The sequence below is a fragment of the Sinocyclocheilus grahami genome, unplaced genomic scaffold (genome assembly GCF_001515645.1).
Source record: "Sinocyclocheilus grahami isolate Dianchi unplaced genomic scaffold, SAMN03320097.WGS_v1.1 scaffold478.1, whole genome shotgun sequence".
NCBI lineage: Eukaryota > Metazoa > Chordata > Actinopteri > Cypriniformes > Cyprinidae > Sinocyclocheilus > Sinocyclocheilus grahami.
In genome coordinates, this window is record NW_015505657.1 from 683,306 (window position 1) to 707,126 (window position 23,821).

Sequence of the window (23,821 nt, forward strand, 5' to 3'; positions counted from 1 at the left end):
AATGAATCAAACTTACCAACTCTAACAGCATTTTGGACACTGAAGTTTAATCAGGAAGAATCATGCAACTAATCTAATCAATCTCTCCTTAAGAAACTTAATGGCCAAATCAAAACTGAATTAACATCATCACAAGAGTGTTGCTTAATGTACGACCAACAAAATGACTATGAATATATCCTGAATTTTCAGTTGATCACTCACAGCCCTAGTGTCTTATAAGAGGAAGAAGAAGTTCAGTCTTCGTTCTGCTCTGGTGCCCTTGGACTCATTCACTATCTATGACTAATCACATTAAACAGGGCATTTCCACCCTCCGATCTCTCTGATCCAAGGACAGCGGTGGTCGGTTTGAACCCCTGGGGCTGTGTTTATTTATTTTTGCATTATTGAGCTCATTACAGCTGAGCCACATCTGAGCGCCCAGACACATTATTCACCACAAGACGGATATCGCTAATCTTTCTTTCCTAATCTTGAGAAATGCAATATTGAAATCCAGTAGAGAGGGTTATTATGATAACAACTGGACACATTTTCTTCCACTAACAATAGTGATGCTACTAGGTCGCAGTATGTGTCATGGTTTCCATCAAGTGCTATTTTCTTGGTCAGTTGCACTATGGAAAGATCTTATTTTACAGTGGTAGGGGATTTTCAAAAGTGTAATTACCCTGCTTTCAAGATAACATAGACTAGTGTGCTTTTCTACACATTTTGCCATAACGGGGACAGTATTTGTGTCTCTGAGCAATCCAACATTTTTAAATACATGAAAAAAGCCTTTCTTCAGCTCCTTTCTTGAACTTATTCTAAAGCACTTATATGAAAATATTTTCTGACTAAATAACCTTGACTAGATTGACTGGAGACCTAATCAAAAGTAATACTTGCTGCATGTACTGTCAAAGAGAATAAAAGGCATAAAATCAGACTTCGAGAACATTATGTGGCTTTTCCAAAGTAGACCCTTCAGATAAACATTAAAGTACAATACAGTTGAACGACTCTCACAAATACACATATACAGTATATAGTACTGAAAAGACCAATATCATACAGCTACGGAAAGAGTGTGGATCATTTCCCATTTCCCAAGAGCCGAAAAAAAAACCTATTTCATAAAAGTACTTTGTCCCTTGTGGCACAGTATGAAAAAGAGGTAGAGAGAGAGAGAATGTGGATTGTTTCATTTCGCTGGACTGCAGCCTCCATATGTGAAACATGCAAACGTGCACCCACAGGCAATAAAAAAAGCATCTCTTCAACCATCTTTTCACTGCTCATCAGCCTTCAATAATTCAAAGATTTGTGAAAAAGGTTGATAGAAGGTAGCTCTATGAAATATGACTAATAATCCATTTTTTTCAACTAAAGAACAAACTATACATTTATTCTTTCTGTTAAGCTGTATGAAATGAGTAAATAAAAGATGAAGCTATAAAGCTATAAATTAATTTTCCCAGACTCAACTTCAAAAAAATAAAACATAACACAAATAATAAATTAAAATACAAATAAAAAGACTTGTGGAAGAAGTTGATGAAAGGTACTGTATCTCTAAGAAATGTGACTAATAATCAATATTTTTACAATTAAAGAATTAACTATAGATTCTATAAAAAGTCTCTTATTAAAAAAATATTAAAATAAAATAAAATAAAAATTGCAAGTTGTATATTGACTGAATCGAGGAATATGGACTATGGAATATGTACAGTTCAAAGGTTCTTGTTTGAGTTGTCATACAATGGGACATGTGTTTGTTTGTAAAAACTGAATCTTTGCCATGAGAATGATGTACAGATCAGCTGATTTGTACTCTGTACTCAAGACAAAAGCTGAGGAATAACAGTCTTTGACCTTTGAAGCCCTACTGAGACTTTTACATGGTAGAGCAACCACTCCACACAATTTCAATTGCATTAAAGTAAACCCAAGTCCACAGAGATTAGAGATCTTTTTTTTCTTCTCTATATTCCATCCTCGCACATTCACTGAAGCTCTTTGCTAAAGATTAAAGCCCTGTTCACACCAAGAACGATAACTAAAAAGATAACTATAAAGATGACAATGTTAGCGTCCAGCTCGTTACAGCAGGATGGATTCGGATTGGCTGTCAATGTTTTTGTCATTCATCAGCTGGGAAAAAATCGTTCTGGAAGTGATTCCAAGGATATCGTTTCTCTGTTCCTTTATCGTTATAGCTGTGGTGTGAACTCTGCTATTCTTTAATATTGAGAACGATTTTTAGAACTATATCTTTATCGTTATATTTATAGTTATCGTTCTTGGTGTGAATGGGCCTTTAGTCTGTTAACTCATGGTTGGAAGCTGTATAACTTGAAAACCAGAAACCAAGATATCAAAAATCCAACTGTGTAGCCATCAGATTTCACTGAGCTGTTCAAATGAAAGTTTCCTAGGAAATGCACAAACGGAAGATAAAAATAATTCAATGATTAAAAATGCTTCCTGTATTTAATAAGAAATATGTATGGGCCAGAGGCTCCACTATATCAACAAAGCTGCAATGGACCATTAGATTGGCATGATGATGGGGCTAAAGTGTGCATCCTCCATCTGTGTACTCATCAAATGAAAACTTGAATGGCGTTTTGAAAGAGTTTAAATATTTCAACATGCCCAGAGTGAAAGCAGCATGTCAATTGAATTTACTCATTTGGTTGTTTATTCTGCCACTGCAGTAGATCACGAGTATCTCTTTCTCTCTCTCTTTTAAAATTGCTGCGGTCTCACATTTATTTTAAAGCTCTACCAAGAAGAAGAAGAAAATCAGGCTTCCCTGTTGTCTTCGCCTGAGGACTGTATATGGTTCCAGCTGGGGCTTTTAATAAAACACAAGACCTTTTGTACAATAAAATGTCCATTTGGGGCAAGCCTAGAGACATTTACAATGTACAAACAAGATGATTTAAGACTTTCACGCTTGGTTCACAAGAAGTGGAAAAGTATTTATGTTTGGCCTAATTTGTTAAATTCATATTATAATTTCCTACACCTGATTTACCACGTGTCCTAGTTTTGTATTTATTTTTGAAGAGACGTCAGTTTAAGGGTAGAAGGAGACAAAAGTTTGAAAGACATGTTATACTTCTCTAATTACCTTTGAACTTTGAACTATTTTTACTTTTTCTTCACTGGCTTTTACTGTCTCAAGCGTTTTAAAAGTCCAGTCTACTATTAATCTCCACAGATGATCAATTAACACATTAATGGGTAATTTGGGGAGGTGTGAAAGGAAACTGGTCTTAAATAAAAGCTTTTAAAAATATAACAATCATAGTGAATCATAAATTTCGTAACATTCATAATGATGCCCCAGTTTGACCTCTAGAGGCATTAAGTATTTAGTGGACATTTTAGTCTGATGAGGCAATGAGAATCAATGGGCATGTGCTGTTTCTGGTTCATATGATGTAAAAAAATAAAAATAAAAAAAAAAATAAAAAAACTGGCTTGCAGTAGAGAGATGAATGAGATGAGACCAGAGGTGGAAAGTAACGAATTACATTTACTCGTGTTACTGTAATTGAATAGCTTTTTGTGTACTTTTACTTTTTTAAGTAATTTTAAAAATATGTAATTTTACTTTTACTTAAGTATATATTGTTTGAAGTATTGTAAACATATTAATTACTGAGTGAAACAAAAATCGCTCCCTGGAAACTACTGCAGTAAATAATGGGCAAGGAGAACAAACTTGCGATAAAATCACAAGAAAGATGCAGACGGACAAGACAGGCATTATGGTGCAGACCCAGCTGAAAACGAAACCCCGTCATATTCTGATGAAATTTAACTTGAAGGAAATGAAGTGATCCCCTGGCCATTTTTAAGCTCTATTATGCAGTGTAAGCTGTGTTTGCCTAGGGAGACCAAACTAGCAGCTTATAAAATCTCGACATCAACCCTTCGCAGTATAGGTAAGGTAAATACTTGCATCGTTGCATTGGTGGTTAAAATGAGGCTTTGACAGTTTAGCAAAAGGTTTCGCACAAATTTGCCAAAAAGACAGTGGTGCAGGTTGTGCGATATATATCGTCTGCGATAATATCGTAATTGTTGTTTTAACGATTTGACATTATCAGTATTTTGCCAAAAACAAAACAAAACACTCCTACAGAGTGCCGTGAAGTCTTGTAGATTAGACTAGAGCGTGCACATTTACCCGAGTATTATCAACTAGTATTATAGACAAGTGTATCTATGCAATTTTCGTCTTAAATATTGATGGAAAAGGTTGGGCATGTAATTGTTAAATCAGAAAATAAACTGGTTGTATGAAACAAGGCATTGTATACTATAGGTATTGTTGGCTTTGTTATAAATTGTGTATATTCCTCTATTGTACGTCATTTTGATTAAAAGTGTTTGGTAAATGCATAAATGTAATGCAAATGCAGCACTGAAAAATGTTGCCAAGTCACTCACTATAAAAAAAAGGTTCACTCACTCACTAAATAAATAAATAAACGAGTTGTAATAATAATTTTCATAGTTGTAAAAAATATTACTGGAGTACATTTTTATAATAAAATACTATTTCGAAACAAGGCTCATTGGAAATATGTGCCTCTAAATACATTTCTGCAACACCATAATTACGTACCTTACACTCTTAAAAATAAAGGTGCTTCACGATGCCATAGAATAACTTTTTTGTCTAAATGGTTCCATAAATAACCTTTCACCACAAAGAACCTTTTGTGAAACAGAAAGGTTCTTCAGATGTTAAAGAAGGTTCTTCAGATTATACAAATGTAAAAAAGATGGTTCTTTAAAGAACCATCGACTGAATGGTTCTTTGTGGAACCAAAAATTGTTCTTCTATGGCATCGCTCAGCACTGAAAAATTTTGCCAAGTCACTCACTACAAAAAAAAAGGTTCCCTCACTCACTAAATAAATAAATAAACGAGTTGTAATAATAATTTTCATAGTTGTAAAAAATATTACTGGAGTACATTTTTATAATAAAATACTATTTCGAAACAAGGCTCATTGGAAATATGTGCCTTTAAATACATTTCTGCAACACCATAATCACGTACCTTACACTCTTAAAAATAAAGGTGCTTCACGATGCCATAGAATAACCTTTTTGTCTAAATGGTTCCATAAATAACCTTTCACCACAAAGAACCTTTTGTGAAACAGAAAGGTTCTTCAGATGTTAAAGAAGGTTCTTCAGATTATACAAATGTAAAAAAGATGGTTCTTTAAAGAACCTTTGACTGAATGGTTCTTTGTGGAACCAAAAATGGTTCTTCTATGGCATCGCTTGAAGAACCTTTTGAAGCACCTTTATTTTTAAGAGTGTACTGCATGTTTCGCGGCAGTTTCAAAGTGAAACGTCCTGTGAGTGGCGCTAAAACGTGGATTCAATACGTGACCCTGGCACGTTTTTGTTACGTTGATATAGGCACATATTGCTGTGTTTTTATTAACGTTGCTTCAGTTACGTATTGCGATGGTTCATAATTCAAATATCCGAGGAGAGTCGCTAAAAGTTAAAGGGTTAGTTCACCCAAAAATGAAAATTAGCCTGTGTTTTACTCACCCTCGAGGCATCCTAGGTGTATATGACTTTCTTCTTTCAGACGAATCCAATCAGAGTTATATTAAAAATTGTCCTGGCTATTCCAAGCTTTATCATTGCAGTCAGCGGGTGTTTCTGTTGAACAGTGACGAATGCGGAGAGAGAACAAAACAAAATGCCGGTCACGAATTAGAAGTACAAACCGAGGATTTGTAAAGAAAAATGCCGGAGGATATCGATATAAGCCAAGAGCAGACTAGTTTTCCTTTGCTAAAGCAAGGAAACTTTGCTTCCTTTGCTCCTGTAAACAAATTCATGAGACTAGCATATCTCAGAGGAGAGCATGACACATACGTCCTACGTCATCTGCCCGGAACGGCTTCCGCGTATGACAGATACCGGAAGTGAGAGAAAAGTGTTTATTACGTTTGAAATATGGATATTTTTCTTATGAAAACGCATGGATTCGCTACAGGAGGCCTTTATTCACCCCCCGGAGCTGTGTGCGGGACGTTTTATTATGGATGCACGCACTTTATTTGACATCTTGTGGACTGTTCAACAGAAACACCCACCCACTGCACTGATAAAGCTTGGAATAGCCAGCACAATTTTTTTATATAACTCCGATATGATTCGTCTGAAAGAAGAAAGTCATATACACCTAGGATGCCTCGAGGGTGAGTAAAACACTCATTTTCATTTTTGGGTGAACTAACCCTTTAATGCTCTATCGTGTTGGAAATATCCCCTACACCAAACCCAACCCTAAACTGTTAACAAATGCAAAACTAGTACAAAAACGGATTTGTTGATACAACCGTGCCATTTGAAGTGACTTACAGTATATGCAGGTTTGAACTGTTTTATGGAACTGTATTTTCACGGGATTCGTACCCGAGCTCTTCATCTCTCAAGTCAAACTCCATACTGCGTGAGCTACTGAACAAACCTACTGAATATAAAAACCCACACATATGAAGCTGGATATGTGAGGCTAACGTTCAAAAGTAGCAGTTTTCAGATGTTGCAGCATATTCAAATTGTTTTGAATTCATAACATGATATTCCTCAAGTAATTGTGCGAAAAATTAGGCTTTATTAATCAAAACTGTGAACCTGCGAGTTTTACTGCCTCTAGTGTTTATTTCAACTGGAAACTGCAGCGATTCGTATGTATAGGTAAGTTTTTTTTTCTTCAGTTTTGCAGAAATGTATTTAGAGGCATGTATTTCCAATGAGCCTATGTTGAATATTTCAGTCTTTGTGCTTCAAAATGTAACATTTAATTTAATGTTTCACCCCAAAAAAAATCCTAAATCCTTCACATTTTATTAAATCATGTAGGAGCCTAAAGAGCAGCTGACTGTATCCCAAAGATATCTGAAGCATGTTCCCCATCCACACTGTGATTTTATTTTCACATATTGAAAATTCAGAACCAACATATCTGAAACTTACTAATGCATTCTGTGCAAAAGGAAGAGATGAATAAGCTCATTCAAGTCCAAAGAGCTGCCTGGGCTTTCATTCCTTCTCCCCTTCCTGCTCGCCACTGCAGATTCTATTGCAGACTAAAAGCTTCAGCACACTGTGATACATGGGTACTGCTCATGATCAGCGCGTCTTACCAGCATCCACAGGGACGGCCTCCACTGTGCATGGCCTGAAACGAAAAGCTCTGAACCCGGCACAGCAACACTGTGCTCACATAAGCAGAATGGACGCCTGCTCTTGTATTATTAAACATCGCGAGGAACCGGTACAATAACAAAAACAACAGTTCTACTGAGACTAAGGACCTGAACGGTCTAGTAAGTGATGCTGTTATATCTAAAGTATGTTTTCTGTCACACAGCTTGCTTTAATCTTTATATGTAATTTTTTTTCTCAGTTCTTTTGACAATATTCAAAGGAGCTTTAATCATAGGAATAAATATATTTTATATTGAGCAGGCTCATTCCTTAAACGTTTTACTGCTCTCATTGAGGTTACAGTGTGTTTATTATTGAGTCATAATGAGATGTTGTAAGAATGAAGACATTCAACTCTAGAAGATGACTAAGATGATACCTGGACTTAAGACTTACAGACTAAACATAAGGCAAAGTAAGCAGCAAAACATTGGTAAAAACAAAAAAAAAAGTCAAAGTAATTAAGAGTAATTTAATTAATAAAGTTAATGGTGTATAAATATTGTAAAAAAAAAAAAATCAAAATAAATCAGACTTAAAATTTAGAGTTTGTATTTCTCAGGGTTGCAAACTCTAGGTAAAAATAAATAAATAAATAGAAATAAACAATTATGTGAACTCACAAAACGATATCGATGGACTCACTCCTATGTTGCTCAGCAATAATCTTCATAATTGAATTAAATTAAACTTTTATGAATTTTAATGCCTCAATACAATCAGCAGAAGTAAAAAGCTAAAGTTAGGCAATAAAGAACTACACCATGGCTACGTTGCCATATCCAGTTATTACAAGAGTCTTTAGACTTGTTTTTTACCACGTAATGTGATGCTTCAGGAAGTTCATAAAGTGGGAAGTTACAGTTTAGGGTTAGTTATATCTTTATCTTGAACTTATTTTGGTTTATGCTTTTTTTTTTTGTGGGGGGGTGGTTGTTTTTATTTGCTGCTGTAGCAATACCTGGCAAACATTACTCCACGGTAACATAACTTCAACGTTACCACTTTTTGAGTTGGAATAGTTTAGAAGAGTTTAAGTATAGTAAGTAAGTAACTTGTGACGGCACTCATTTTTATTTAATAAAACACAGTTTTTTTCCTGCATAGAAAATTATGAGGTGGCCACCAGAAGCTGTTGACAAAACATAGGTGTGCAAGCTGCACTGGACAGTGTCCATTAGGGCTTTTATTCCAAAAGTTTTCCCATTTGAATAAATACTGGTATCTTTACACGTTTACTTCATATTTCTTTAAACAATCATAATTTCTGTTAATTTTCCACTTAATGTTGCAATCTGATGAGCATTAGCAGCTTCTAGTGCTGTCTGCCTGTTTTCTCTTCCACGATCGCTGTTGCTGCTCACGTCACTCATATGTCACTCATATTATGTGTTTGTATCCCCCTTTCTCTTCCATGTTGAACTTCCACGTTGTTTCGTACATAACAAACCCAGAGAAAGGTATGTGAAACATTAAGCTAATAAACACACGAATATAATAGTATATGATTTGTATACGATTTTCATGCGATTCGGGGTATTTTCTACTACCAACCTTATTTTATTTGTAACATATTCTGTTGTATTTATCTATGCTTGCAATTTGTGTTTTTGTTCTTATTTTTACTGGCTGTTCTCTTGTCTCTTTAATCATGTTTGAACTTTCTTAGTTAATCTAGTAGTATTTGCTGTGGTATCAAAGAAGTAGTTCGCTTTAAGTAATAAATGGAAAGCAAGTTAAATTGAAATATTTTTCTTTTCTTGCTGATCCGAAAAAATGATCCGATCCGTGGGTCAAAAACCGTAATGTGATCCGAACCGTGAGATTTGTGATCCATTAAACCACTAGTATTTTCATAACAATAAAGGATGTTTATGAGAGAAATACTAAGTGTAGTCATTAGCTGATTATAAAAGGCTATTAATAACATTTCAACAACATTATATAACCAAAAGTTGCATTAGATCGCAACCGGAAGATATTACAAACACTCAATGGTGTGTTTAAAGTGAGTTTTGAGTAAAAGCATAGTATTAATCTTATAAATTGTCTTCTGTATTATGATGCTAATAGTAGCTGTAATGCACCGGTTACCCTGCAGCGATTATATTATTTATTTTGGCAAAATAATTCAGGTTGGGTCATGTTTTCTTTTATTCTGTAGACTCTTTATTAATAAATGGATAAATGTATATTGGGATCAAAGCGATGTGGGCCAAGAGGCACTGGACTATGAGGAGTGGAAGAAGAGGTTTTATAAAATGAAAATAAATTGGAGGCTGAAATGTTCTGGCTCTGGTTGTACACTGTGAAAATTGTGCACTATTTTCAACTACTCTGCAAATGAGCCTCTTTTAGCTGTTATTTTGTATTTAGTGTTCAGCAGGTTTTAACTGTCATTCATTCATTCATTTTCTTCAATTATCTAATTATTAGAACATGTCAGTCACAAATTATGCTCTGATATGTGTATCCACAGTGGCTCTGGACATCCTAATGGCCGATGCATTTCAATGCTGGACAAGTAAAAAAATAAATAAACACCACCACCAAAGAAAAAAAACAACAACTTCAGTTTGTCAGCGGGCGATAGTTCGTATTCGGTGTGAATAGCTCCATGGGAATCCATTGCCTCTATTCAAAATCTTCTTCTAAGACTTAGACTAAGGAATGGTAAGGAGACTTTTGGAGGAGAATAATTCCATTCATCCCTTTCACCATAAATGGCGGCGACACTGGGGTGGAATAGGCCTACATGGGGTCCCCCTGGTCAATAAACAAGAGTGGGTAGCAAAAACAAACTCCTTGTATAAGAAGGGGTTGCGGTACATAGGCAAGAGGTGCCACAAGGCTCTAACTTAATCAAGAAAGGTACCTCAGTCCAAGACCAAACCTCATTCTCCTACAGGTGGTAGTTCAAGGCAATGCTGTCCAGGCTTTCAGAAATCATGAAAAGCATCCATATCATGGGGCTCCACTGAGTCCCTTCTTCCTTGCTACCATTAAAGGTGTGCAACTCTCTCAGATGAATATGCCTAGAAAGAAGTATAGCTGCTGAAATAACTGAATTTCCTTTTTGGGATCAATAAAGTGTTCTCTTGCTTCCTCACAATTCAAAACAAGACGTATCTTTTTGGGGTAACACCAAGTGCACTGACAAGGTGCAAATGAATCTGCCATGCAACCACCCACCTTGTTATGGAGGTGGTGTTTTACACAGAATCTCTAAAATAACACTGAAAACTTGTACAGAAATTCTGAAGCATCAGTTAAAAGAAAACTTGTATTGTATTAGCACCAGGGATGCACCGATACTACTTTTTCCCAGTACTCACCCGATACCGATACCAATATTTTTATTGCATTTGTAAATTTTTTAAATATTGGGTACAGAAACCAAAAGAGTATGTATAATGTTAGTTGGTTAACTTAATTTATCAAATAGATACAGTCAAACCAAAATTTATTCAGACACCTTCAACATTTCTCACATTATCACAGTTTATTCGCTATAGTTTAGAAAATGGTAATAAATATGACAAGAACTCCGAGTTAAACTGTGTCAAAACAAATTCAGCTTGATAATGTTAGATAACTTTGATAGAAAGGTATGTAATGGATTACAATAAACCAAAAATTATTCAGACAGCTGTTAGTATGACAGTATTTACACAACTATCAATACTTAGTCGGGCAACCCTTAGCCTTAATGACAGCCTGTAGTCTCCTGGGCATGCTGTCACCCAGCTTCATGCAAACCTCAACTTCAATGTTTTTTTCCCAGACTCTGTCTGAATAATTTTTGGTCCCAATTTTTTTATCAGTTTTACTGGTAGTCCACTGTATGAAGAATTGTTGGGTATAATTTATCACAGTTTACTTTACTTACATAAATGAACTCTAGTATCCTGCACCCACTAGTAAAAAAAAAATCTAAAATGATATCTGGTCTCTGAATCATTTTTGGTTTGACTGTATATCCTTCGGTTATTTTCACACTTAATTATGCCCATTAAAATGTATTTTACAAGTTTTTGTTACTTTCACTGTTAATTTTTTTGCTTTGTGGTACATCATCTTTAATTTAATAGCATTAGAGCTGCTCCATTGCAGCTGCTTAGTACTGTAATCACGCGCTTTGCTGTAATAATGCAGGGAACCACTCGTTATAAATCTCCTAACTGATATTTTCAGAAATAGAGGTCGCGTTTTTTTACTTGTTTTTGACGTATCCAACCGAACTACAAACGTTCCAGTGATGTCTGTGAGAAAGATATATTCACTCGACAAGCTCGCGCATCTGTGCCGCCGCGTGCTCAATCCACTCAGCGTGCTTTGTTTATCAGCTCACGCACATCAGCTATACAGGCGTTAATACTGAATGTTTAACATTATATTCATTGCATACATATACTTCGTATACATCCTTAATCTCTAATAACTCCATTCTGCTGTCTGTTGTTGGTGTTTACACATGCTGTGTGGTATCAGCGTTTGGTATCGGGGCATTTTAACGAGTACGAGTACAGGAGCTCAGTATCGGTGCATCCCTAATTAGCACTTTTTATTGTTTGTTTTATTATGGATGTTCATTGTCTCAATAATTCAACTCAGTGATTTCATTGCTCGAACTAAACATTTACAGAGTTTAATAGCTTTTCTTATTCACCGATGTTTGGTTACTTCCATTAGCTAATTTGAATAAGTAGATTACTTCCAGTTGAGCATTTTGGTTTCCTTGCCATATACAGATTCTCTTTTAAGTGCAAATAAACCTTTTTGTTCAAACATGCCCTATGCACGTCCATTGATAAGATTTATCTCTTTGCGGTGAGACACTCTTTACAACATCAAAGAGGGGAAGACGGAAATCATGATTTTACAGATTTTTACAGACTATTTCTGGCTGAACTGAAGCAGATCCGCATCATGGGATTTTGCATGACTGTTAAAAACAGCATCTTCACTTCATGCTATGAACGCTGGTGACAAACTTGACTATTTCTCTGCCTTTCATCACCTATGTCATCCCAGTATGATTAAAAGATAACAGTCATTGCTTTGCACATGAAATACATCCCAAATTAAAATGCAGCCTTTAAAATCTTTCAAAAGAGCTGAATAAAAACCAGTTATGGACTTAGACAGATAGAGAGAATGATGCTTTTAAACATGACATTAGAGACTAAAGTAGGATCCATTTTGCATGCTCTAATGGGTTGTGACAATCAATATATCACTAGCCTGCACTGCAATTTTAATTATCGACAGATGTCTTTTTTTAAGTTCTTTCTGCTGTACTCTCAGAAGCTAAATGATGCAAACCCATTCCCAATGCAACAGGCTGGGTTTTGACTGTCTGCAAGTAAATAATAATAATAATAATAATCAAATCAGAGGTTTTCAGAAACCCTTTTACATCTCAAGTGAATATCAGTGTCCCAAACACAAAGCATACTAATCATAATCATTAGGACAAACAAAATGAATAAGCCTTTCACAAGTGAAATAATGAGGCCAAAACCAAGATGCAGATGTGTGAGGCAGGGCAGTGCTTTTTGGTAAAGAGACCATTGACTCCTGGTTTAGGGTTTACATTGTATGACAACATTAGGGATGCACAATGTTTCTGTGGTCATATTGGTATCACTCAATAAATGTGACTGTTTATCAGTCTGATAAGTAAAAATGCAGATATATTTAATATAATGTTTGGTATCGATATAAGCATGTAGATGTCTGGATCTTTAAAGTTATCAAAGTTATGATATTTAATGTCAGCCAATGTACCAGTTATCAGCTTCAAAAATAAATAATTATTAGTATCAGCCAGAAATGCCCATATAAATGCATACCAAGACAGTGTGTCTATTAATTTAAAAAGTGGAGTCAAGGAAAGTAGAGTAAATGAGACATTTCAAGAACCTAAGGAGTCAAGTGTGCTTACCCTTGCTCTGATGAATATTTGTACCATGCACAATGAAGAATTACCTCTATTTCCTGAGTCGTTCATTTGTTTTGATCTGATTTGATTTTAGGCTGCTTTCACATGTCATACCTCACATTCCCGGGAGCTGGATATGGTGCAGGTGCAGGTACCTGTCCCATTGCCCAGCACTTCCAAGGCTTCTGGCGTGGCTGCAGGGTTGTAGCTCATGTAATATTCCTGGAGCTGGGAGCTCAGGTTCTGTTCAGGCTCCTGACTCTTTTTCCTACGCTTACGGCCCACTGTACTCTGCTGCAAAAGCCGGGTGGCACCAGGGTAACGTTTCCAGGAGACATAAATTACTGACAAGACAAGGGACACTGAGAGGAACAGTGCCACCCCACCCATCACCACTTTGTGAAATGACACGTTGTCTTGCTCAGGAGCTGGCGTGACTAATAAACTGTCGGATGATGAGGGTGTCCATTGATGGGCGTCTCTGGGATCTGGATTTGCACGGCTGGGGAAGGTGGGGCGTTGAGGCGGTCGAGGATGGGGAGGTGGAAATGGCACCTCAGAGGCAGGTGAAGGCAAGGGTGGAGGCGGTGTTGTAGGAGCCATTGTCGGGTCAGTCGGTTCAAGAGTAAGGTCAAAATTTGGATCAAAGGTCAGCAGATACAAAGGTGATTGAGCAGTAATTTCGTAGTCATCACAGTCAATGTAGGTCTTTGAAGCCTCCATAACCTTCTCCCCTTGAAGGTGCTTAGGACTGCTGCAGATTATACTAGTGTCCTTGGTGCCTCTGAAATTCTTGAGCCAGACAACAAGAGGACAAATGCCTGGTCCACAATCCCACATGTTGCCTGCAAGGCTAATGGTTGTTAGGGAGATCCAGGCAGCCACAACCTCCTGAGACATATTGGCCAGTTTGTTAGACTCTAAGTTGAGGACCTGAAGATTGGGGAGGCATTGAAATACTACAGGATCTAGTACCTGTATCTCATTGCCAGAGATATCAAGCTTTTGCAAGGTGTACCAGCTCCACGGAAGGCCTTGGTTGACAGCTCGAATACGGTTCCATTGTAGATACAGGGCACGAAGGTTAGCAAGGCGAGGAAAAAGAAAGAAGTTGATTCGTGAAAACTGATTATGCTCCAGGTGGAGCTCCATAAGTCGAGACAAACCCAGGAATGCCGTACGAGTAAGAACCCGAAGCCGATTATAGCCCAAGTCTAGAAACTCCAAGCTTCTGCACTCAAGAAACGCCCGGACAGGGATCGTCGTCAGCCCGTTGGACCGCAAGTGCAGATTCTGCAGTTTTCGAAGACCAAAAAACTGGCCCGGCTGCAGCTCCTGCAACATGTTGTAGGAGAGGTCGAGACTGCGTAGGTTAGGTACTCCGTGAAAAGTGACATTATGAAGCTGTGAAATTCTATTGGAGCTCAAGATCAACTCCTTCAATCGCCGCACCCCTTGAAAAGCACGACTATCCACAAACATGATTTGATTGTGGTCCAGGTACAGCCACAGTAGCTGGTTAAGATGGGCAAACTGGTAAGGGAGCATTGTATGCAGGTCATTGTAGCGCAGGGATAGACCTTGACAACCAACTGAAATATTTTCTGGGATGTCTTGGAAGCCAGCCGACTCACAATGGACAATCTTTCCCTCGCAACGGCAGCTATAGGGGCACATCCTTTCCCCAGAACTGAACAGCAGGAGGGAGGAGGCTTGAAGGAGGAGGAGGCCCGCTAATCTCTTGTCACAAATAACAGAACCTGCAGAGGGAGAGAGCACAACATCAGCTTATCATGTTTAACAAGAAGACCAATTTAACTTGGCAAAATATTCAGCTGTCGAGGCTCATATTAAATTGCTGCTACCATCCACACCTATACTATTTTTCTTAGGTCAAGAGGTCATTATCTAATTTGACATAACTGTTTGATACTCTTCTGTATGACTCATCTGCAATCTTGGTGAAATGTAATTAGCATTCAAGTGAAACAACTAGTTCAATTCAAATATCACCCAGGACTGAAATGCTGTCATTCACAGAAATGTTAAAGGGATAGTTCACCCAAAAAAGAAAATTCTGTCATTAATTAATCACCCTTATCTTGTTCCAAACCCATACGACCTTCGTTCATCTTAGTCACAAATTAAGATATTTTTAATGAAATCCTAGAGCCTTCTGACCCTGCATAGACAAGAATGCAACTAGCATGCTGTGGTGGAATGCACACGCATGTGTCGTGGTAACTGTTGAATAAAGTCATTATTTTTGTTTTCTTTGCTCACAAAAAGTATTCTCATAGCTACATAACATTACGGTTGATTGATATTTAAACGATGCTCTTACAACCTTTCTGGGCCTTGAACATGTCAGTTGCATTGCGGTCTATGCAGGGTCAAAAGAGCAAAAATATCTTAATTTGTGACGAAGATGAACGAAGGTCTTTTGAAACAGTTTGAGGGTGAGAAATAATGACAGAATTTTCATTTTTGGGCGAACTATCCCTTTAATGGTAATAGGAGTTAATAAAAATGGTCATTTATAGGACAATTTTCTGTTTTAGTGTATTGCAGATTTATGAGAAGCTGATTGTACATGATGGCTACTCACCAAATAAATAAATATTAAATCAAATGAAAAAAAGAGAATAAAATTAAAACATGAAAAATTGCACCTGGTTCTTTTGAATTAGGTATTCAGTTAAATCTTACTCAAAATGTTCCCTTTCAGTCGGTCACTCTCGATGTCACGTCGGTGACTGACGAATTGGGATCTCGCTTCAAGAGACCAATCTACTTCGAGAGTAACTAAACGAACCAATGCACATTGGCATGCGATGATTGCATCCAGCTGCCACTGATCACAGCGTGAGCATAAAAAGGTAGCAAGTGCAATGCATACCAGCTTTTCGAAGAGCGTACCAGCAGTATCCTGCGGTACTCCTCCCGATGACCGGATGTCGATCACTGCATCGGAGGGAGAGCTCTCTGGAGAGGAAGATTCGGCTGCGCTGCCGCCCTCCAGGATGGTGGCAATGCCTGAATCGGATCCAGAGATGTCGGCTACACTTTCCCGGGCAACCGAGAGGGTAGGGCTCGAGTGGAAACCTGAGCCCTCCCGAGCCCTCGAGGTTGGATGATTGGTTTCTCGGGGTGGCTCGCGCTGGTCCTCAGCACCCCGCCCCGGTGCCTTTCTTCCCGGAGGTGCATGAGGAGATCACCAGGTCATGGACGGCACCTTTTACTGGGTTACGACCAATCTTGGACCTGCGTGTCTTGAACCGGGCCCTTCACCGGTTACCGCTCAAGATGTTGACGCAGAAACGCATCTTCGGGTGCATCTGTTCCCGAGATTGGTTTGCAGAGATCGACCTGAAGGATGCGTACTTTCATGTGTTGATCCTTCCGCGCCACAGACCATATCTGTGGTTCGCGTTCGAGGGACGTGCATACCAGTACAAGGTCCTGCCCTTCGGGCTGCCCCTGTCTCCTCGTGTCTTCACGAAAGTCGCGGAGGGGGCTCTTGTTCCCCTCAGAGAGCAGGGTGTTCGCATCCTCAACCATCTCGACAATTGGCTTATACTAGCACAGTCTCGGGATCAGTTGTACGAGCACAGGGACCTGGTGCTCCGGTACCTCAGCCAGTTGGGTCTTCGGGGTCAACTGGGAAAAGAGCAAACTCTGCCCGACGCAGAGGATCTCTTTTCTCGGTATGGAGTTGGATTCGGTCGAACGGACAGCACGCCTCACAGAGGAACGTGCGCGGTCGGTGCTGAACTGCTTGAATTCGTTGAAGGGCAAGACATTGGTCCCATTGAAACTATTTCAGAGGCTCCTGGGGCATATGGCAGCAGCATATGAGACCGCTTCAGCACTGGCTTCATGGCCGAGTCCCGATGTGGGCGTGGCAGCACAGCACTCACCGGGTCCAAGTTACACTGGCCTGTCGCCAAACCTTCACCCCGTGGTCAGACCTTACGTTTCTCTGGGCAGGAGTGCCCCTAGAACAAGTCTCCAGGCATGCTGGGGTTTACACGGATGCCTCCACCACCAGCTGGGGGGCCACATACAACGGGCATGCAGTGTCGGGGGTGTGGACGGGCCCCCAAATGCACTGGCATATCAATTGCCTGGAGTTGTTAGTGGTGCGCTTTGCCTTGAACCGTCTCAAAGGACGCTTACAAGGCAAGCACATGCTGGTCCGAACTGACAACACGGCGACTGTTGCGTACATCAATTGACAAGGTGGTCTACACTCCTGTCACATGTCGCAACTTGCCCGCCACCTCCTCCTTTGGAGTCGGAAGGTTCTGAGGTCACTTCGTGCCATTCACATTCTGGGTCTGCTCAACCGTACAGCCGATGAGCTGTCACGAGCTACGCTCCCAGGAGAATGGAGACTCCATCCCCAGACGGTCCAGCTGATTTGGAGACGTGCTGATTATGCGTTTCCCCCAGTGAGCCATCTCGCACAGACGCTGTGCAAGGTCAGGGAGGACGAGGAGCAGGTCCTGCTTGTGGCGTCGTATTGGCCCCGTATAGGTTCCCCGAACGAATGCTCCTCGAGACAGCCCCTATGCAGTGTCGGGGGTGTGGACGGGCCCCCAAATGCACTAGCATATCAATTGCCTGGAGTTGTTAGTGGTGTGCTTTGCCTTGAACCGTCTCAAAGGACGCTTACGAGGCAAGCACATGCTGGTCCGAACTGACAACACGGCGACTGTTGCGTACATCAATTGACAAGGTGGTCTACACTCCCGTCACATGTCGCAACTTGCCCGCCACCTCCTCCTTTGGAGTCGGAAGGTTCTGAGGTCACTTCGTGCCATTCACATTCTGGGTCTGCTCAACCGTACAGCCGATGAGCTGTCACGAGCTACGCTCCCAGGAGAATGGAGACTCCATCCCCAGACGGTCCAGCTGATTTGGAGACGTGCTGATTATGCGTTTCCCCCAGTGAGCCATCTCGCACAGATGCTGTGCAAGGTCAGGGAGGACGAGGAGCAGGTCCTGCTTGTGGCGTCGTATTGGCCCCGTATAGGTTCCCCGAACGAATGCTCCTCGAGACAGCCCCTCCCTGGCAGATTGGAAGGATCTACTGACTCAGAGATGGGGCACCCTGTGGCACCCGCGTCCAGAACTCTGGAAACTTCATGTCTGGTCCCTGGATGGGATGCGGAGGTTCTTGGTGACCTACCCCAAGAGGTAGTACACCATCACTTCGGCGAGAGCACCATCTACGAGACACGCTTACACCTTGAAGTGGAACCTGTTCATCGAGTGGTGTTCTTCTCAATGAGAAGACCCCTGAAGATTCCCGATCAGGGTTGTGCTTTCCTTTTGCAGCAAGGATTGGAGCGAAGCCTGTCTCCCTCCACCCTTAAAGTCTATGTCGCTGTGATTGCAGCTAACCATGACCCTGTGGAAGGGAAGTCGGTAGGGAAGCATGACCTGGTCATCAGGTTCCTTAGGGGGGTGAGAAGGTTAAATCCTCCCGACGCAGAGGATCTCTTTTCTCGGTATGGAGTTGGATTCGGTCGAACGGACAGCACGCCTCACAGAGGAACGTGCGCGGTCGGTGCTGAACTGCTTGAATTCGTTGAAGGGCAAGACATTGGTCCCATTGAAACTATTTCAGAGGCTCCTGGGGCATATGGCAGCAGCATATGAGACCGCTTCAGCACTGGCTTCATGGCCGAGTCCCGATGTGGGCGTGGCAGCACAGCACTCACCGGGTCCAAGTTACACTGGCCTGTCGCCAAACCTTCACCCCGTGGTCAGACCTTACGTTTCTCTGGGCAGGAGTGCCCCTAGAACAAGTCTCCAGGCATGCTGGGGTTTACACGGATGCCTCCACCACCAGCTGGGGGGCCACATACAACGGGCATGCAGTGTCGGGGGTGTGGACGGGCCCCCAAATGCACTGGCATATCAATTGCCTGGAGTTGTTAGTGGTGCGCTTTGCCTTGAACCGTCTCAAAGGACGCTTACAAGGCAAGCACATGCTGGTCCGAACTGACAACACGGCGACTGTTGCGTACATCAATTGACAAGGTGGTCTACACTCCTGTCACATGTCGCAACTTGCCCGCCACCTCCTCCTTTGGAGTCGGAAGGTTCTGAGGTCACTTCGTGCCATTCACATTCTGGGTCTGCTCAACCGTACAGCCGATGAGCTGTCACGAGCTACGCTCCCAGGAGAATGGAGACTCCATCCCCAGACGGTCCAGCTGATTTGGAGACGTGCTGATTATGCGTTTCCCCCAGTGAGCCATCTCGCACAGACGCTGTGCAAGGTCAGGGAGGACGAGGAGCAGGTCCTGCTTGTGGCGTCGTATTGGCCCCGTATAGGTTCCCCGAACGAATGCTCCTCGAGACAGCCCCTCCCTGGCAGATTGGAAGGATCTACTGACTCAGAGATGGGGCACCCTGTGGCACCCGCGTCCAGAACTCTGGAAACTTCATGTCTGGTCCCTGGATGGGATGCGGAGGTTCTTGGTGACCTACCCCAAGAGGTAGTACACCATCACTTCGGCGAGAGCACCATCTACGAGACACGCTTACACCTTGAAGTGGAACCTGTTCATCGAGTGGTGTTCTTCTCAATGAGAAGACCCCTGAAGATTCCCGATCAGGGTTGTGCTTTCCTTTTGCAGCAAGGATTGGAGCGAAGCCTGTCTCCCTCCACCCTTAAAGTCTATGTCGCTGTGATTGCAGCTAACCATGACCCTGTGGAAGGGAAGTCGGTAGGGAAGCATGACCTGGTCATCAGGTTCCTTAGGGGGGTGAGAAGGTTAAATCCTCTCTGGCCCCCCTCTATACACCCAAAAAGGGGCACAGTCGGCTCGCACAGGACACTGGAAGGGGCAGCATCCATGGCGCTTTGGCAGGGATCCCAATTCCTGAAAAGGAACGTCTTGGTTACGTATGTAACATACGTGTAACGGGTCACCGGCTCGGGTCCTTAGCGACAACCTGGTATGCGTTGCACTTTCTGCCTTTTTATGCTCACGCTGTGATCAGCAGCAGCTGGATGCAATCATCGCATGCCAATGTGCATTGGCTCGTTTGGTTACACTCGAAGTAGATTGGTCTCTTGAAGCGAGATCCCAATTCTTCAGTCACCGACGGAGTTCTGTCACTTTTGACAGATTCTGTCACTTTTGCAATTGTGCATTTCATTCATTATTACACAGCAAGAAGTATATATATTATAGCATATATATTATATACAACAGCATATATATATTATATACTTATATATTATATCTTAATTCTCTTTATAAATACAAAAAGCACATTTTTCTTTCAGACTCTTTGTTTGCTATTTATTTCAGAATTGGTTGACAGCATAATTTGGATTTGCGGTTTGTCTGTCTCTTCAAACTGAGAGGTAATAGATTAATTCATTATCATGAATAAAACCTTCCCACTCCCCGTCAAGATTATCACACAAAGCTCTTATACATCTGAATTGCTTGCATCTGACATCTGTCTCAAAATATGAGATCTCATATTTATATTCTATGAATATAGGATCATATAGATCTCATAATGATCTCATATTCTAGGAAAACCTCAAAACGACCAATGTTGTACACATCCAGCTGTCATGACATCTGCACATATATTATTCAGTAACATAACACCCAGGATTTAAGTTCTACAGCTCACAGCTCTATAATCACTATAAATTTGTTATTTAGCCTGTGGCACTCTCTTTTGAATTACACTAGAATTCCATAAGGAGTCTCAAGAGAGTCATTTGGATTAATTTACTAGAAACCATTTTTAAAGCTTTTTTTAAAGTGATCATCACCTATGCACTAATCAACTGTAAGATGTGACTAATGTCTGGCAATATCTTTAATGCCCTATTTTATACTGTTCTATGGAAATTGATTAGTCAATTTAGAGCTGAATCATTACATCAAAAATAATTACTCTGAAGCTATTACCTCTGCTTTCTGAAATGTGTTTCATATTGTGTTATCCATGCCAGAAAAGATGTAGGAAAAGACAGAAAAGACAATTTCATTACCATCTTTTGCATCTCATACGTTTTAAGTGCAACAGGAGTTTTCTTTGCCAGGAAAAAAGAATACAGCAATATGCAGAACAAAGAAGAAAAAAATTGATCAAAGTTTTAATGTATAAGCATTCAGTTGAAGATCTGCACTGTGTGTACAATGAACTCATTGTCTACTGTAAAAAAAGAGGCGGCCATCCAAGCATACACAGCAAATGACAGAGTCATCAGTTTTAGCAAACTATAATCCCACTGATGTTATTAAGAAAATTTCAGAGGAAGACTGGAGAAAAAAACCTAGAGATCACTGTCATTATATCTTCAAACAGTGCCGTTTTTTTACGGTCTCTTTTTCTCCACAGCGGTGAAAAAAAAAACAATTCAGAGTCCGAGCAATCAATCTCATAATTGCATATCATTGTGGTTATCATGCAGTGATTCAGTATAGATTTCCAAGTAAACATATGGATGGCAATGAAAGCCATCACACCAGCTATATTAACTGTCCTCTGAGGCTTTTTGAGGAGATAAAAAAGGACCCAGGGCCATTTCTCTGTGTTTCCAAATGACTTGTTGACTATTATCAATTCTCATGCTTCACTGGTAGTACATTACACATATTATATCCCTCTCTACAAGGACACACATTTGTGAAGTGACACTATGTTTGGGTCATGTTTCCTTAGGTGTCCATGTAAGCCAAACAAGAGCAGATTAACCTTCACAATGATTCCCTAAAAACACACTGAGCTGTCCACATACTGCAGCCAGAACAATACTAATGTAGTCCTAAAATACCCAACTTCAAATTCCAGGAAAAACTCTTAAGTATAAATGAAAAAGTGTAAGAATGACCTGTTTGTGTGCTTCCTGCAGTAATGGACATAATTAACCCAAGGGGTCAGGGTTTGGCTCAAAAGCATGGCCCTGTTATCTTTGGCTCGTATATGCCCTAACTAGACCATCTGGCTACAAAGAACATATTTCTTCTGATTCTCTTGTTCCACAGCAAAAGAAATCATAAATTACATAAGCTGTGAAATGTGAGTTGCCAGGCTGAATTAAATGCAATAAGATAAAAAAAAGACATCGTACTGCCAAATACAGTAAAAGAAGGACTTTGTCTTTTTAAATCATAAATTACATAAGCTGTGAAATGTGAGTTGCCAGGCTGAATTAAATGCAATAAGATAAAAAAAAAGACATCGTACTGCCAAATACAGTAAAAGAAGGACTTTGTCTTTTTACGGAGATATCCTTGCAAGCAGCATTGTAGTTTAATTCGTGACAGATGACTGTTATTGGCCATTCTTTTAATGAATAATAACAAAAACAAGAACTGCACACTCAGAAGTCTGATTCAATGAAAATAGTTAACCAATTAACATGAGCTATATGGACTAATCTTGCATTTATAGTAATTATCTAGCCATAAAAAGGTTTTCCGTTAGTCAAAGGCTAACCAAAATATGAAACTGGGTAAACTGTGCAGTGTGCACTAAAGCTTAGTGCACACTTGCTTCAAAAGCAATGTTTCAAAAACAATGAAGACACTGATCAACTATAGATAAATAAAAAGAAAATGAGAAGTCTCACTGATTTAATCAAAAGAAAATATGCTAAGATATATAATATATGCTAATACTGATAAAGATTTTATTGCAAAAAATATACAAATTAAATAAGTAATTTTTTCTCAAAGAGGCTGCATTTATTTGATCAAAAATAAAGTAAAAACTGTAACAATGTGAAATATTATTACCATTTATTATTGTACCTTCAGAAATCATTCAAATATGCTAATTTGGTGCTTAACTATTAGAATAATTTCTGGAGGATCATTTGACACTGAAGACTGGAGAAAGGATGCTGAAAATTCAGCTTTGCATCACAGGAATAAATTACATTTTCAAATATATTAAAACAGAAAACAGTTATTTTACATTTTAATATTTCACAATATTACTGTTTTACAATTATTATCATTAATAAATCAAATAAATGCAGCCTTGGTGAGCATAAGAAAGCATTAAAAATTGTTAACTATTCCAAACTTCTGGCAGTATATACAGTGGGTACGGAAAGTATTCAGACCCCCTTAAATTTTTCACTCTGTTATATTGCAGCCATTTGCTAAAATCATTTAAGTTATTTTTTTTTCCTCATTAATGTACACACAGCACCCCATATTGACAGAAAAACACAGAATTGTTGACATTTTTGCAGATTTATTAAAAAAGAAAAACTGAAATATCACATGGTCCTAAGTATTCAGACCCTTTGCTGTGACACTCATATATTTAACTCAGGGGCTGTCCATTTCTTCTGATCAGCCTTGAGATGGTTCTACACCTTAAGTTGAGTCCAGCTGTGTTTGATTATACTGATTGGACTTGATTAGCAAAGCCACACACCTGTCTATATAAGACCTTACAGCTCACAGTGCAAGTCTGAGCAAATGAGAATCATGAGGTCAAAAGAACTGCCTGAAGAGCTCAGAGACAGAATTGTGGCAAGGCACAGATGTGATACTACATTTTTACCAATCTTGATGGTTTTTCAGCAGGCTTACATTAGCCTGAGTTTAATGTTGC

General features: G+C 39.8%; 1 protein-coding gene across 2 annotated transcripts in view; it reads right to left on the reverse strand.

The window, feature by feature from the left end:
* LOC107553720 (leucine-rich repeat transmembrane neuronal protein 4-like) overlaps nt 1-23,821 on the reverse strand; it is a 37,389-nt gene that overhangs the window by 8,024 nt on the left and 5,544 nt on the right. The window contains exon 2 of one of the 2 annotated variants that reach the window (XM_016236035.1): nt 13,316-14,961. In XM_016236035.1, coding sequence (XP_016091521.1) covers nt 13,316-14,961 — 1,646 coding nt within the window. Of the gene's footprint in view, nt 1-13,309; nt 14,962-23,821 lie in introns of those variants that run through there. The other variant, XM_016236036.1, reaches the window with a different exon arrangement.